This window comes from Triturus cristatus, chromosome 7 (genome assembly GCF_964204655.1).
Source record: "Triturus cristatus chromosome 7, aTriCri1.1, whole genome shotgun sequence".
Taxonomy (NCBI): Eukaryota; Metazoa; Chordata; class Amphibia; order Caudata; family Salamandridae; genus Triturus; species Triturus cristatus.
This window is the reverse complement of record NC_140590.1, coordinates 171,833,701-171,848,926: the sequence shown is the minus strand read 5'-3', so window position 1 is coordinate 171,848,926 and position 15,226 is coordinate 171,833,701. Positions and strand designations below refer to the sequence as shown.

The 15,226-nt window shown below is 44.9% G+C and overlaps 1 protein-coding gene across 1 annotated transcript in view; it reads right to left on the bottom strand.

Annotated features, from left to right (window-relative positions):
* The window catches only part of LOC146809146 (IgGFc-binding protein-like), a 790,095-nt gene that overhangs the window by 530,540 nt on the left and 244,329 nt on the right, over positions 1-15,226 (bottom strand). Inside the window, exon 10 of the mRNA XM_085614833.1 lies at positions 5,778-5,919. Within this exon, the coding sequence (XP_085470959.1) occupies positions 5,778-5,919 (142 nt within the window). The remainder of the gene's footprint in view (positions 1-5,777; positions 5,920-15,226) is intronic.

The window sequence follows — 15,226 nt, the reverse complement described above, 5'->3', positions numbered from 1 at the left end:
CTCCTGAGGAACCAGACACCTTGTGACAATACATTCTTCTTTCAAATCATGTTTAACCTCTTATTTTTGTACTAAATTTCTTTAAAAAGCATCTTTCAGACCTATTTTCCGTGTTTGAGGTTATTCGGGACGTTTCGGAGATGTCGATCACCGATACAATTGTGCCTTTTCCATAAAGTGAAAACACATATATGCACACACATTACAGTATTTTCACACCATAGGTTTATAACTGTACGCTTCAAACTGATGTTTTCTAGGGTATTTCTATAACAACCATCTCTAAAAGCTATTTTCCTGTTTCGCGGTGGGACCAGGGATCACAATGGCATTGGCCATCATGATCCCCGCTGTTACGTCGCAAAGGCAGAAAGAAAAAGCAGGAACTCAACAGCCACCACCACATTAAAGAATTATAACTATATAATGAATTCTAACCATCACAGGAGATAACTCACTATATAGATAACTCAAAAACATTTAATGTTGAATACACTGTATGTGTGTGTATATATATATTATACACACATATATGTACATACAGTGGCGTATTCAACATTACATCTTTGTAGAGTTATCTGGATAAACAAACGTTGGGGGGATCCACGCAAGCTACACCTCCATGTGTCTAGTTTTCTGAAGTGTATGGGCTTGGTAGGTTTCCCTAGATGGCTGTCGAGCCCAAGACGAAAAGCGCAGGTGCCCCCCTTGCAAAATCAGGCTATTTTATAATATATAACTTTGATGTCTCCAAAATACATTTGGGCCGTTTCCTGAAACAGGCACTTGGCCGACCCACACAAGTGAGGTAGCATTTTCATTGGGAGACCTGGGAGAATGCTGAGTGGTAGGACGTTTGTGCTGGTCCGGTCATCCCACAACTTTCCCATACAGAAATCTGAGGCAAATGTGACAATTTATCTAAATTTGAGGCTTGCAGGGAATTCGTGGTAAGAAAATGTTGGGGATCCACGCAAACCACAACTCCTTGGACTCTCCCAGGTGTTGAGGTTTCAGAAATTTCTGAGTTTTGTAGGTGTTCCTAGATGGGTGCCGAGCCTTGGACCAAAAAAGAAGGTGCCCTCTTTACCAAACCTGATTGTTTTATGATTGATAACTTTGAGGTCTCCATAATATGTTTTGGGCCCTTCCCTGTCGCTGGCACTTGTGCCACCCACACAACTGAGTTAGCATTTTTATCAGGAGACCTTGGGCAACTGTGGGTGGTAGGAAATTTGTGCCGGCCTGGTGATCCCATACTTTCCCATAGAGAAATTTGAGTAAACTGTGTTTTTTAGGCAAAGTTTGAGTTTAACAGTGGATTCTGGGCAAAAGATCGGGGTAAGAGTCAAGCAAACCCCCCCTCATACTCCCTGGGTGTCCAATTTAAAAAAATATACTGGTTCTGGTAGCTGTCCATTGGTAATGTCACAAAAGAGAGAGACTAGGGAGAACGAGAGCCTTCTCTGAATCCCCTATCAAACGGTGAAACTCACTAAGCAGAGAAGAACTACAAAGAATTATTATTTACAAAGCAATAAGACAGTGACAAAGAAATAGTTTTATCCTTCACTATCTAAAGCCCAGAGGTATAGCAAGAAGGAAAAAACATTTTTATTATAATACTGCCCTCACACACTAGGCAGTTTTAAGTGTTTATGTCTGCACTTTGTGGTCCCTTCTCCAGGGAATAATTCTCCTTGTTTTTGTCTTCACTATTTGTGTTTTTGGTTGACACTGTTTGTCTTTCTGCAATCTCACCACTATATACTTCATTCTAAAAAAATGTTGCGCTCCGCCCACTGTGTTGGTCTGCACAGGGGCGTTTGACGCGGCCCAATGATGAAGCATGACACTGCAAAGTGTGTGAGGGCAGTATTATAATAAAAATGTTTTTTCCTTCTTGCTATACCTCTGGGCTTTAGATAGTGAAGGATAAAACTATTTCTTTGTCACTGTCTTATTGCTTTGTAAATAATAATTCTTTGTAGTTCTTCTCTGCTTAGTGAGTTTCACAGCTTTCCATTGGTGTCAGTAGAGCAGGGGCCCAAAATACACAGTTACCCACATTGCAAAAAACACATCATTTTTCAGTGGAAAAATGTGATGTGTTTACATTGCGTTTGGCACCCTTTCGTGCAGTGGGCATTTGTCCTACACACACAAGTAAAGCACCAATTTTCTCAGGAGATTTGAGGGAACGCTGGATGGTGCCACATGCGTGGCTGCCTCCATCTTCGAGGACTGTTCCTCACAGAAATTCAAGGAAAATGTGCTTTTCAAGGCGAAGTTTGAGCTTTGCAGCAAGGTGTTAAAAACCAGACAGCATATTTACAATGAAAGGGTGCAGAGTAGCACTGCAAACAATTCTGCTGCACCAAGCAGTGTTATTTAAAAAAATGCAGGGATGTGCCGTGTTTACAAGAATATGACACACCCCTGTGCTCTCCCTTCTGCTGGGGCTAAAACAGCAGGGGCCCAATTCACAAAGGTAAACTGAAACAAAAGTCTAACTTTATGACTTTCAGTATTCACAAAGTGCATTTACAAGTATTTGGTATATTTGGTATTTTATTTATTATGCATGATTAATCAAAACCTTTGCATATACAAAAATAAAATTCTATTCATTCCATAATAAAATCGCTATATACAGTAGCTTATATGTCACAGACAATAAAATTATCAACACAATTAACAAAAGATAGCTGCTGTTGTTATTGTAGCTGTGGCCAAATATATTGGAGTCTAGATTTAGTATTAGACTTAGTCTTTGAGCGACTCAGGCCAGGTTTTTTAGTCTCTTTGCGGTAATGTCGAGGAATTTAATCAACCTACAGTTCAACTGTACCCGGTCTGGGTTGAAACACAGCATTATTGCTTGTCTGCATGTTCTGACACCGTATTGTTTAAAGGCAGGTTTTAATAAGGTATACCTGATGTCTTTTAACTTATTGCAAATACACATTATGTGGATTGCATCTTCTGTACCGCTACTACATAGCCGACATTGGGCATTTTCGTCCTTTCTCTCCCAAGGCGGCAAGAATTGATTGAAAGGGCCTGCCCCCAGTCTTAGCCTGAGAAATTTTTCCTTTATAGTAATTTTTAAGCCCATTTTCAAGTAGGGTTGAGGTATTAGTTTATTGTAGGTGTGTAAAACCATCCAGCTGTGTGATCTTTTAGCTAGGGTTTTTTTGTCTTCTAAAACGGATAGGGTACGGGTTACCTTGGTAACTGTTTTTTTGAAAATTTGATGATTGCCCTGGACTTCCCACAGTTCTGTTAACCCCAGCTGTTTGATCGCTTCCTGAAGGTATGCGTTTGCAGATGAATTTCTTAGGAGGGAAAGTTCTGTCCAGAGTAGCTCGTTCAGGGTACCCTTGTCATCGTGTTTAATTTTATGCCAGCATTTCACATAGGTACCCATGCGTTCTAAGGATTGTTTTTGAAGTCCAAATTCTAATCGAATTTGGGCGGGGGAGACCGATCTGGGAAGATGGAAGATTGCGCGGTATGCCTTGGATATAATGTTATCTAGAGGTACTGCATCTTTTCCCTTCAGCGCTTCACTCCCGTAGAATATGGCTGGCTGAAACTTTGCTTGTATAATCCTAAGCAAGGGATCAAATGACAAGTCCGGTAGAAGTTTCTTTAGGGGTTTGATTGTTAGATATGTTGTAACCCCCTTTCTCCGCACGGCTTCTAGTTGTGGTTTTGCTGAGTTATGTTGGTCCAGTATGACCCCTAGGTATTTATAACTTGCACCTTGGTCCAGGCGATGGCCATCTAGAAACCAACTAAGATGTTTTCTTTTGTGGTAATTAACCGCCATGATTTTTGTTTTGTTGTAATTTATTATTAGAGCGTTTTCTTGCGAGAACTGCAAAGTGGCGTTTAGTAGGCGTTGGAGGCCGGCGGGGGTCCTGCTTATCAAAACCAGGTCGTCCGCATATAACAGGCAGGGTAGAGGAACGTTTCCTAATTTAGGAGCGTGGCCTATAGTTTTGCTCAGCGACTCTGGTAAGTCTGCAAGAAATAAGTTGAATAACATGGGGGCTAAGACGCATCCTTGTTTGAGGCCTTTTGAGGTGGGAATTTTTCTTGATACTTTACCGCCGTTAGCCAGTTTTAACCTTACCCATGTGTTGGTATGCAGGTTCCTCAATTGGGAAAGAAGATTGGAAGGAATACCCCAGCTATCGAGCTTTTGCCATAGCTTAGTACGGTCGACGTGGTCGAAAGCTGCTTTAAAGTCTATAAAACATAGAAAGAGTGGGTATTTTCCCTGCTTAGCAGCGTCCATGAGTAGGGTCAGAGCTATTTTGTTGGTTATGGTGCCTTGTCATTTACAAGTAGTAAAGTTAGACTTTTGTATCAGTTTAACTTAATTTTTTTTGTTTTAAGTCTATCTGAAGGCAAACTTAAGTTAAACTCAGACAAAAGTCTGTCTTTCCTACTCGTAAATGCCCTTTGTGAATAGCAAAAGTCGTTTGTGAATCGGGCTCTAGCTGTGCGCCAACGGCGACAACTTTGCACCATGGTACAAGGGTGCCTGCGTTGCAGGGATGATTGTTGATGTGTGAAAGGGACACCTTCCTACATAAAAACAATCATTAATGGCGGTTTGCTCCTTCTATGTGAGCTGCAGAATGCAACACACATAGAAAGAGCAAGAAAAGATGAGAAATAAAAGTATTTCTCCTCATTGCGTCACTTTTACGCCTCCACTGGGCGCGCATTTTTGCCGCTGCCTCAGATTTATAGAACCTTGTAAATCTGCTGCAGAGTCAAAAAGCAATGCGTGTTGCGCGGGAAAGGCCACAACAACACTCAATTGCACCACCCTTTTCTTCAGAAAACTGCATTGAGGAGGACCATATTTACAAGGCAGTGTTAAGCAACGCAAAGTGAACTTTGAGCGGAGCACGGCGCCACCAGAGCATTGCAAAAGGTGACGCTCTGGTGGAGCAACGCCCTTGTGAATATGCCCCCAGATATTTCCCATTTTAGGGCGCTAATGAAATTTTACTTTCTGTTACAGCACAAAATACTAACTGGGTTTAATACCAACTTGGCATGAACGTAAAATTGAAACTGAAAATGTTCTTTTTGAGGTTTGATTGAAATCTGTTTGGTAATTTTTCGAGACAGTTGAAAGGATATTGTTTGATGTGCCAATACATTTAGAACTGTTTCATGAGTTTCCACAAAATTAGACAGAGACTAGCATTTGTAGCTTACACTTGGTTTTTTAAAATGTGTGCAGATCTATTCGGAGGGATGCAGTCAAACTGTAGCACTGCATAATGAATCTGCATGAAACTTCGCACACATTTACTATGCTTAGCATCCACTTAGTTTGTCTAGTGTCTTTAGAACCCTCAGGGAGGGACAACAATAAAGAGAGCAAAATCATTTTCACTTGTACAGAGGGACAACAATAAAGAGAGCAAAACATTTTCACTGGCACAGTTTAATAAATATGCATGAACTCTGGCAGGCTTTTAGCTAGTTAAGCCTGCTGCATGATTTTCATGAAGGTTTAAAAAGGGGGTGGAGGATATTTGATTTGTTAATAACTTTTTCACCATTTTATTTATCTACTTGACATTTGCATTTCTATTAATATTTGTAGTTTCATGCAAATCTGTTAAGGCAAAGGAGACAGGGGTTCATAAATGTGTTAATTTGCTGATTTTTTGCTGCTGTTTCATGGATTCAAAGGACTAGCCAGGTGAAAAACCCACTAAAAAGAACATAAGGTTAGTGTGTACCTTTGTTGACACATCCTCTGGCGCCATCTTGGATAATGCACTGCTCATCAGTGGTGCAGCTGAGACTAGCACAGGACAGGCCATCAAGAGCACTGCAAGTGCAGACCTCCGTACAGTCGCTGGACACAACCTTTTCGCCAGGCTGTAAAATGGAGAAGCACGAACATTACAATACTGTAATTTTTTCACAAGAACAGTCACTCCCAAAAATATCTCCTTTTTAAAAAAGTAATGGTTATTTGTATAGAGCACAATCACCAGTTTTTTGGCGCTTAATACTGTTAGGAAGTGGTAGAGACAGTCCGCCATTATGAGAATATACTCAGAATTAAGTATTGAAGGGAAAGGTTTCATTAGAAGGGGAATAACATAGCACAAAAAATGCACAGAGATTATATTAAAAAAAGGTTACAACAGAATAACATAGCTCGAAAATGCATAGAGAATATATATTTAAAAAAAAGTCACAACAGAAACCTATCAACAGATTTTCCGCAATACTTTTTTCAATTGTTATGTTCTCCAAACCATTGACTTGCCATGATTGGGAAGTTTTAATTGAGAGCATTAGTAAAACAGTTGTTCACGAAACATAACTTTTTATTCTTCGGTTCCCTTTCTTGACAGACTTCAAATTCTTCCGACCTCAATTTTTATGTCTGGCTTGACAGCACAGCTGTTGCCAGACATTATGGGCCACATGTATGTATGGTTCTTTTGAGGAAACGGGGCACAAGAGGCATTAGCGGCTCATAGTGGGAGTACTGCAGGGTGGTGGGGCGGGGTGGGGGAGGCGCAGGGTGGGAGGTAGTAAACTCCGGCATAGGGCCGTCTAGAGGTAAGTAAATAACTAAATAAAACAAATTACATTGCGCGCGCTGCAACGCAATGTAATTCATTTTATTTATTTATGTACTTACCTCCGGTCTGCCGTATGCCGGAGTTTATTGATTTTATTTATTTATTTTAGGAGTTTTATATAGCGCTAGCTGGACCCGAGGGTATCAGAGCGCTTCACAGCATGTACAATTATGTGCAAATAGACAGTACAGATAGTCTGGTAGACCATGAGGGACAAAGGAGCGAATGAGCAAAGGTGCGTGTAGGGTTCCGATCAAACAAGACGAGCATCCAAAGGGTTTCCTTGTTCAAACAGGACGGGTGTCCAAGAAGTTTACTTGATCCGAGTCAGTGTCAACGGTCACAAAATTGAGGTAAGATGAAGAGCCGGCTAAGGTACTTCCTTGGCTCTTATCGGTTCGAGCCGGGTACAGATCAGACAAAGGAGCGAACGAGCAAAGGTGCGTGTAGGGTGCTTATCAAACAAGACGAGCATCCAAAAGGTTTCCTTGTTCAAACAGGACGGGTGTCCAAGAAGTTTACTTGATCCGAGTCAGTGTCAACGGTCACAAAATTGAGGTAAGAGGAAGAGCTGGCTAAAGTACTTCCTTGGCTCTTATCGGTTCGCTCCAGAGAGGTCGAGGAAGAGGACTTTGAGCAGGTTCTTGAATTTTGGAAACAAGGGGGATGGAGTTCCAGATTTTTGGGGCGTTTCCAGCAAATGATTTGGTTGTGGTTTTTTGCTTACGAGTTTTCAACGGGGTGAGTAGCAGAGTGTTGGAGCTCCTGAGGTTCCTGGACTGGCCGGCCGTTTTAAGTTTGGCGGCCAAGTATTCCGGTTTGCCTGTGTGCAGGGCTTTGTGCGTGAGGCAGGCTGTTCTGAAACTGGCTCGCAGTTCAATTGGGAGCCATTTAAGTTGGCTGAGTGCAGGAGAGATGTGTTCGAATTTCTTAGTTCTGGTGACCATTCTGGCTGCAGCATTGAAGGTTGTTTTCAGGGGGGCGAGGTGCGATTTTGCTGTCCCTGTCAGGGCTTTATTTTGTACAGTAGTTTCAGGTTGAGAAAAGCACTTTTAGTGGATCTTGTGATGTGTTTTTTCATGTCCAGTTTCGGGTCTAGGGTGATACCTAGAGATTTTACCTTATCCGCCAGGGAGAGGTTACCATTTAGGGTGTCAATGGCTTTGAGCCATTCTTCAATTTGTTTTTTTTTGTCTTTGTTGGAGATGAGGAGTATTTCCGTTTTCTCTTGATTGAGTTTCAGGTGGTTGATTGTGAGCCAGTGTTGAACCTATTTGAGCGTGGCGTTGAGTCTCTGGATGTCGTCAATGGAGGTGGTTTCCATATATAGCTGCGTGTCATCCGCATATAAGTGGAAAGGGATGTTAGATTTCCTGAGTAGAGTGGTAAGGGGTTCAATGTAAATGTTGAAAAGCTGAAGGGAGAGCACTGACCCTTGTGGAACACCTCTGTTGACAGGGTGTCGGTCGGACTCGAAGTTTTTAATCTTTATTCTTTGTGAGCGGTTGTGGAGAAAGGAAGAGAACCAATGGAGGACCGTTTCTTCAAGACCAGCCCTTTCTTGTAGAACCTTAATGAGCAGTTTGTGATCGACAGCATCGAATGCGGCCGATAGGTCTAGGAGGAAGAGAAGGCAGCATTAGTCCAAGTCAAGTGACTTGTGTAGATCGTTTATGACATTGAGGATTGCGGATTCTGTGCTGCAGCCTTTTCTGAAGCCGGATTGATGGGGATCTAGGAGATTGATGTTATCCAGGTGTTGAGTCAGCTGAGGGAGTACACATCTTTCCAGGATTTTGGACAGAAGAGGTAAGTTCGATACAGGTCTAAAGTTATTCAGATCCTCAGTGTCTAGCCCTGATTTTTTCAGCAGTGGCGTGACTTGACCTACTTTGAGGCAATCTGGTACAATTCCAGAGTTCAGTCAGCTGTTAATCATCTTGCACCATAGCGGGGCTAGGACGAGCTTCAGGTCCTTGGCCAGGTGAGGGGGTAGCTGATCCAGGGCGTGGGATGAGGGTTTAGCATTGGAGATTAGTTTGACTATCTCTGCTTCCTGAATGGGAATGAAGGAGGACCAGTGTTTTGGGGGTTCACGGGAGCGCTATCGTGATTTTCAGATGCCTTGATCTCGATGGAGGGGGTGAGATTGGAACCAAGAGAGAGATCGAGCTTGGCGATTTTTTCATTGAAAAAGATGGCGAAGTTGTCACATCGCTCTTTGGATGCTAATATTGAGGATGTCATAGGCTTAGATGTTTGATTCCTGATGATATTGAAGAGCTCTTTCGGTCAGTTTTTTGTGGTGTCTTTAGCAGTTCCTGCGGGCTGCATGGAGTTGATCGCAATGGAGGGCAGAGTGATTGTTTCTCCAGATTCTTTCTGAGGCTCATAGATGTCTTCTTTCTTCATTGATGTCAGTGGTGAACCATGATCTGGAAGGAATGATCCTGGATTTTTTTAGTTTCAGGGGGGCAAAATGGGCCAGGGAGAGCGTCATATTGGAGTTGTAGAGAGAGGCGAGTTCGATAGTTGAGAGGTGATCAGTAGTGCTGGGGAGAAGTGAGCTTATTCTTTCTTCTAGGTCAGCTCGAGGGATCTGAGCTGTGTTCCTGACCCATTTGGGGGGTCCTGCTTGGGGTGTTGAGTTAAGAGCGTTTGGTTGATGTGGAAAAGAATGATGTGGTGGTCGGACCAGTCTACGGGAATGATGTGGTCGATGGTGATTGCGTTGCTTTTGGTAATAATTGCTCCTCTATGGTGTGTTTCTTCTGAGCAATGTTGGGTCAGATTGTTTTCTAGTAGGAGGCTGTTTAGGGTTTGAACGAGCGGGTTTTTTGTTTCATTCCATCTCAGATGGAGGTCGCCGAGAATTATGTTGTTTGAGTTACCGAGTGTGCAATGGGCGCAAAGGTTTCCCGAATTCGTAGGCGTTGCCTGGGGGGTGGTACAGGAGATGGCAAAGTAATGGCCTGTTAGCGCATGTCTTGATGTTGACTGAGAGACACTCAAAGGAGCTAGACAGACAGGAGGTAGTTTCCGTGATGGAGATGTTGTTCTTGTGAATGATTGCTATGCCCCTGCCATTTTGCACTTGTCTATCTTTGTTGATCATTGTGAATCCAGGAGGCACCAGCATGTCCATGCTGGGGTAAGAGAGATTGTTTAGCCAAGTCTCCGTGATGAAAGCTATGTCTATATCATGGGAGAGGATAGCTTCTGTTAGTTCTGTTGCATGTTTGGAGGCAGATCTACAGTTTAGGAGCATGCAGTGAATGGGGGCCATTCTTTGCTCCTGTTCTTAGTAGATTGGGCTCTAGGTAGGTGAGCTGCGGGTCTAGGGACTCTCGGTGGGGGGTGTTCTCTTCCAACTCCTGTAATTACTTGGATTGTGGATTTGGGGGAGGTGTTCCAAGGGGGGTCATAGGTTGAGGATAGGAGTGCCGCTTCCTGAGAGTAAAGTGTGGATTTTGCTCTTCTGGGTCTTTCTGAGTGATTCTCATTCCCCGTATTGTTGGTCGAGGGTCGGGATTTGGGGGGGACATGGGGCCCGCTGGAGGGGCGGTACCTTGCCCCGCTTGGGTTGGGAGAGAATTGGTGGAGCCGAAGTGTGTTGTGTGGGCTTTCGAATTGTGGCCAGGTTGGATAGAGTTTCGTTCAGGCCTCGGATCAGGATTTCAAGCTGAGTTTCCAGGCGGTTGAGGCGTTGCGTCATGTTATCCAAGGTGGGAGGGAGGGTGTCTGGGGCAGCATTGCCTGAGTGGGGTGGGGCCCAGTCATGGTGGTTATTGGGGGATGAGATGCCGTGTTTGTTTCTGGGAGGGCTCCTGGGCAGGAGGAGTACTGGCTCAGGACGAGAGTCATGCCTCGTGTGGCCTGGCGGTGGGTGGGGCTGTGAGGAGGCTGAGCTTGGGGGTAATGCTCATTTCTGGGTTGCTGGTTGGGATGGGGGGGGCAAGGGTGGGCGGGTCGTCTGCCAGAGGGGGTGGGATCATAATACGGAGACGCAAAGTTGCGGTATGTGCCTTGGGAGGGAAGGGAGGGGGATCTCAAAGAGGGCGCAAGAGTGGTCCCTTGCTTCCTTTGTTGTGGAAGGCTCACTGGGGGAGGGGAGGGGTCAGGTTGCGCCATGTAGTGTGCAATGGTGCCTTTTTTAGCGAGAGGAAGAGGGAATCAAAGACCTTGAGGTTATCGCTCTTAGCCTGTATCAGGACAGTGCCATTCTCATAAATGGTTATGGAGATATTACCGCTCAGCGACTGGTGGTTTGGGAGAGAAGTCGTCAATTTGCGGCTATGGGATTTGATGGTAGTTTTGGAGATGATGAGATGCGTGTTGAGAATGATGACCCAGTTGTCGGGTCTTTCAGTATGGAAGATGAAGTCCATTTTTATCTGCCCTCTAGAGGAGCAGTGGTAAGTGTCTACGAATAGTGTTTCGTGGTGTTGCCTGATCAGTCTGTGTTTGAAGTGTCTCTTTGCTTTACTAGAGAGGTTTGGGGGAAAGTGATTGCGAATGAGTTCGTCCAGTGGGTATCAGGTAGTTTGGTGTTCGAGGGGAGGCAGCCATTCGCGTGGCCAGCGGCATCTTATCTAGGTTGGGAATGAGGCGAATTACCTCAAGTGTGTCGTAGGGGAGAGTGCCATGCAGAGGAGAGAGTGCTGTCTGTCAGTTTGGGTGGGTAGGGGAGGGGGCGTGCGGAGAAGGGCTTCTTTAGGCCCGGGTTTTGGAGTTAGTGTTGATCTGATATCTTAGCAGGGGGCCTGTATCGTTAAAGGTATTCTCTACAGGTGTCAGGGACACCTGTGTCTAGGTGTGGCGGTGGATCGGAGAATTAGGTCCTGGGTGGGTATTATGGGGACAAGCGTCAGGGGGCTGCCCACACTACCCTGTGGGTCCAAGGCCGCATTGGAGGGGCATCAGATTGGGACTCTCTTGTGACTGATCCTTGTTTGGACCCTCGTAGACAATTAGGGGCCAGGCACCTCGGGCTGCCAACACTTACCTTTGAGTCCTTGTTGCGATGGCCTCTGAGGTTGTCAGAGGTCTTCTTCTGGCCTTATTGCTGGTCACTCTCTGTGTTGGATCTGGTATTGGCGGCCATTACTGGGTCAGGCATCTGGTGTTCCTGACGTGTTGTGACCCGGGGCTCCACTCCCGTCTCGGGATGGCCCATTTTCCTTCAAGAGTCGCAGATGGCCCGCTTCACTTTGTACGGGAGGATCCAGGTACCCAGAGTCTTCTTGTGGCCCTATTGTTAGTTGGTTCCTTCTGTGAATCAGTGACTGGCGGCCATTGTCTAGTCAGGCATCGGAGGCACCTGGCATGTTGTTGTGTTCCAGGGCTCCTTTCCCACCTCGGGACAGCCTGGGTATCGTCGGGGGCCGCAAATGACCCACCTTGCAGTTTTCAGGGGACTCGAGGAATTCCAAGGTCTTCTTATGGCCTTATAGCAGGCCACTTTCCGTCTCGATTCTGATAATGGTGGCCATTGCTAGGTCAGGCATCCAGGGCTCCTGCCGTGTTGTGTCCCGGAGCTCCTCTCCCGTCTCGGGATGTCCCAGTCTCCCTCGAGGGTCGCAAATGACCCGCTTCGCCACGATCAGGAGGATCCAGGTTTCCAGGGTCCTATTGGTGGCTGGTCCCTTCGGTGACTCTGTGACTGGCGGCCATTGCCCAGTCAGGCGTTTTTGTGGCAGTGCGAGTCGGTGCCTCGACTCTGGATTCACGCGAGTCCCGTCGTTCCGGTTTTGCCGCACCTTTTCGGTCCGGAGTGGAGGTCTCCCTCGTTCGCCTCGTTGGCGGTGGAGCTCCGAGGGCCTCAAGGTTTAGCCTTATCAGGGTGCACTGATCACGCTGCAGCCAGGGTCCCTCTCGCCGCTGGACCCGCGTCGTGGATCTGTGTTTCTTTGTCTGAGATCAGCCCGTAGGGAGGGCTGGAGGGGGTCGATCCGGTCGGGATTTACACTTAAGTGATCCCGGACCTGGAGCTCAGCCTGGCAGCTCCTTCCCTGCAGCCATCTTGCGGCACTACTACCCCCCACGCTGCCTCTACCCCGCCCCACTGCCCCACAGCACTCCCACTACAACCCGCTACTGACAAAAGGATGTATAAAACTCCTTTGATAAGCATCCAGAAACGGCCCAATGTCAGCTCTAGGATCCTTCTGCAACTGTGTCTGTCCACTACAGAATCATAGTGCATTCCAGAAGTGGAAGTCACATGCTGCATCAGAAGAGAGCAACAGTAACCAGATTACATAAACATACAATAAAAAAAAAATAAGAAAACAACATATCCCCTTCTTGTGTACATTTATAATCCTTTAAGCAAGACGGTTTCTCTCTGCAACACGTGATTGGCTCTCTTTTACACATCCACTATTTTCCACCTTGCTCTCCTGACACTCCCTTTTTTCCACCCATTTGACATCTTCCAACTCAGAGCAAAGTACAATTTTTATGGTGTTCCACAATTTACCATTAGACAGTGACTAAATATTTCTTCGCACTTTCATCACTCTCTTGGGCTCAGGTAGCTTGGAATTTCCTTTTTTGACCATGTTACTTGTGCATACTCTCACCAGCATACCTTCCTCAAATTTTAGGGCACTTTTGATCGCCTTCTCATTGTGTCTCCTTTTGTAACATGATTGATAGTGTCCCGGCTTATCACACAATTTCTCACTCTATATCATCTTTTGACCATACCTCTCCATCCACGCAAGGACAGCCCCTTTAGAGGGTACCCTTCCCTTCAGCAAATAAAAAGGTATCTCCCCAGTTACAGAATGGTGCATGGTCTGTATTGTCCTGTAATTCCATATCATTTCTTTCATTTGTTTTCTCCAACAGATATTGTTTAACACTGCCAAATGCACGCTTTCCAACAACACACGATTGATGCGCTCAATCAAACCATTTCTCCCTGGGTGATATACAGGTGTCCTGCACTGATAGATTCCCTATTTCTTGAGAAAACTCACAAACTCATCTGACACGAATTGTGGACCATTGCCCACATGAATTTCCACAGGGCATCCCTCTTTGCAGAAAATATCTTCACAGAAAGCAATTATATTTACTGTCTTCACCTCCCGCACAAAATCCACCTACCGGCCACTTAGAATAGCAGTCCATAAGCACTATGTTAAATCTCTGATTCACACCTAAACGGTCAAATGGACCACAAATGTCCATGGCCTCTTTTCCCGTGCCTGATTGGGCAATTCCACAGGAATAATTGTGGTTTCCAGTAGAGTGTGTGATTTGTCGCTGCACAGACATGAAACACAACTCCTAACATACCTTTCGATTTGCCTGTCCATCCTTGGCCACCAGAAATCCATCCTGACCTTCCTGTTCATGGCAGACATTCCACCATGTCACTCATGCATCAAACACAATAACCTGCCCTGCAACCCTTCCAGCACCACCAATTTATCTCCTCTTCTCACAATCCGATTTACCTCAGGCAGCTCTTCTCAGACATTTTTGTACAAAATTCATTCTTTATCTAACTTCCAACCAAAGATTTTGGGTAAGTGTTCCTCAGCACAGGATCGGCAACCATAGCATCCTTCCATTCAGTTTTCTCAATAGCCTGACATACCTCAGATATTTCTGCAACAGTCCGTCATCATCTTCTTCAACACTCTCATCGTCCAGTGACAATCTAGACATGCAGTCTGCATTTATATTTCTTATGCCTGGTACATATTTCACTGAAAAAACAGACTCTTGCAAACAATGCAACGACTTTGCAATGTGTGGTGTAACTTTCGTCACACCTGCAGTGGAGAGCAAATCAACTAACGGATTATGATCTGTTCGAAGCTCAAACTACATTCTCCATACAAAAATATAGTGGTGCTCACCCCCCACCAATAGGCCAACAACTTAGTATGTCTTTACAGTAGCTGTTAGGGCTTGTGATGCAAACTGTACTATTCTTTCCTTACCTTCATCTTCTTGCATTAAAACTGCTCCAAGCCCATAATCACTGGCATCAGCGATAATTGCTCTATTAGCAGGATCAAATAGTTTGAGCGTCACAGCCATTACGATTACATTTTTCACCACATCAAAACTTTTTTGACTTTCATCCATCCATAAATATTCAACAGCCTTTTTCATCAATTCACGTAAAATATGTACCCTCTGTGCAAAATGATGTACAAATTTGGCATATCATTCTTCCAAACCCAGAATGGACCTGAGCTAATCTTTATCTCGTGGAGAGGGGCTCTTTCCATGGCCTCTACTAAATTGTGTTTGGGTATGACCCCATCATATGTTAAAGTATGGCCCAGGTATTCCACTTCCATTTTACCAAACTTGCATTTGGCCAAACCAATAGTAACACCGGATTTTTCTAATCTGCTCAACATGCTTCATAATGTCCTTGCCCCATACCAGGGTATCATCTTGAAACACTAAAACATTGGTCATGTTCCCTTCAATGCTCTGCATGACCCTCTGGAACACTGCTGATACAGATGCCAGACCAAAGAGCATATGATTAAATTGGAATGCCCCTTCCTGGAGTGATGAAAGATGTTAAATGTCTGGATTCCACAAGCAATTGT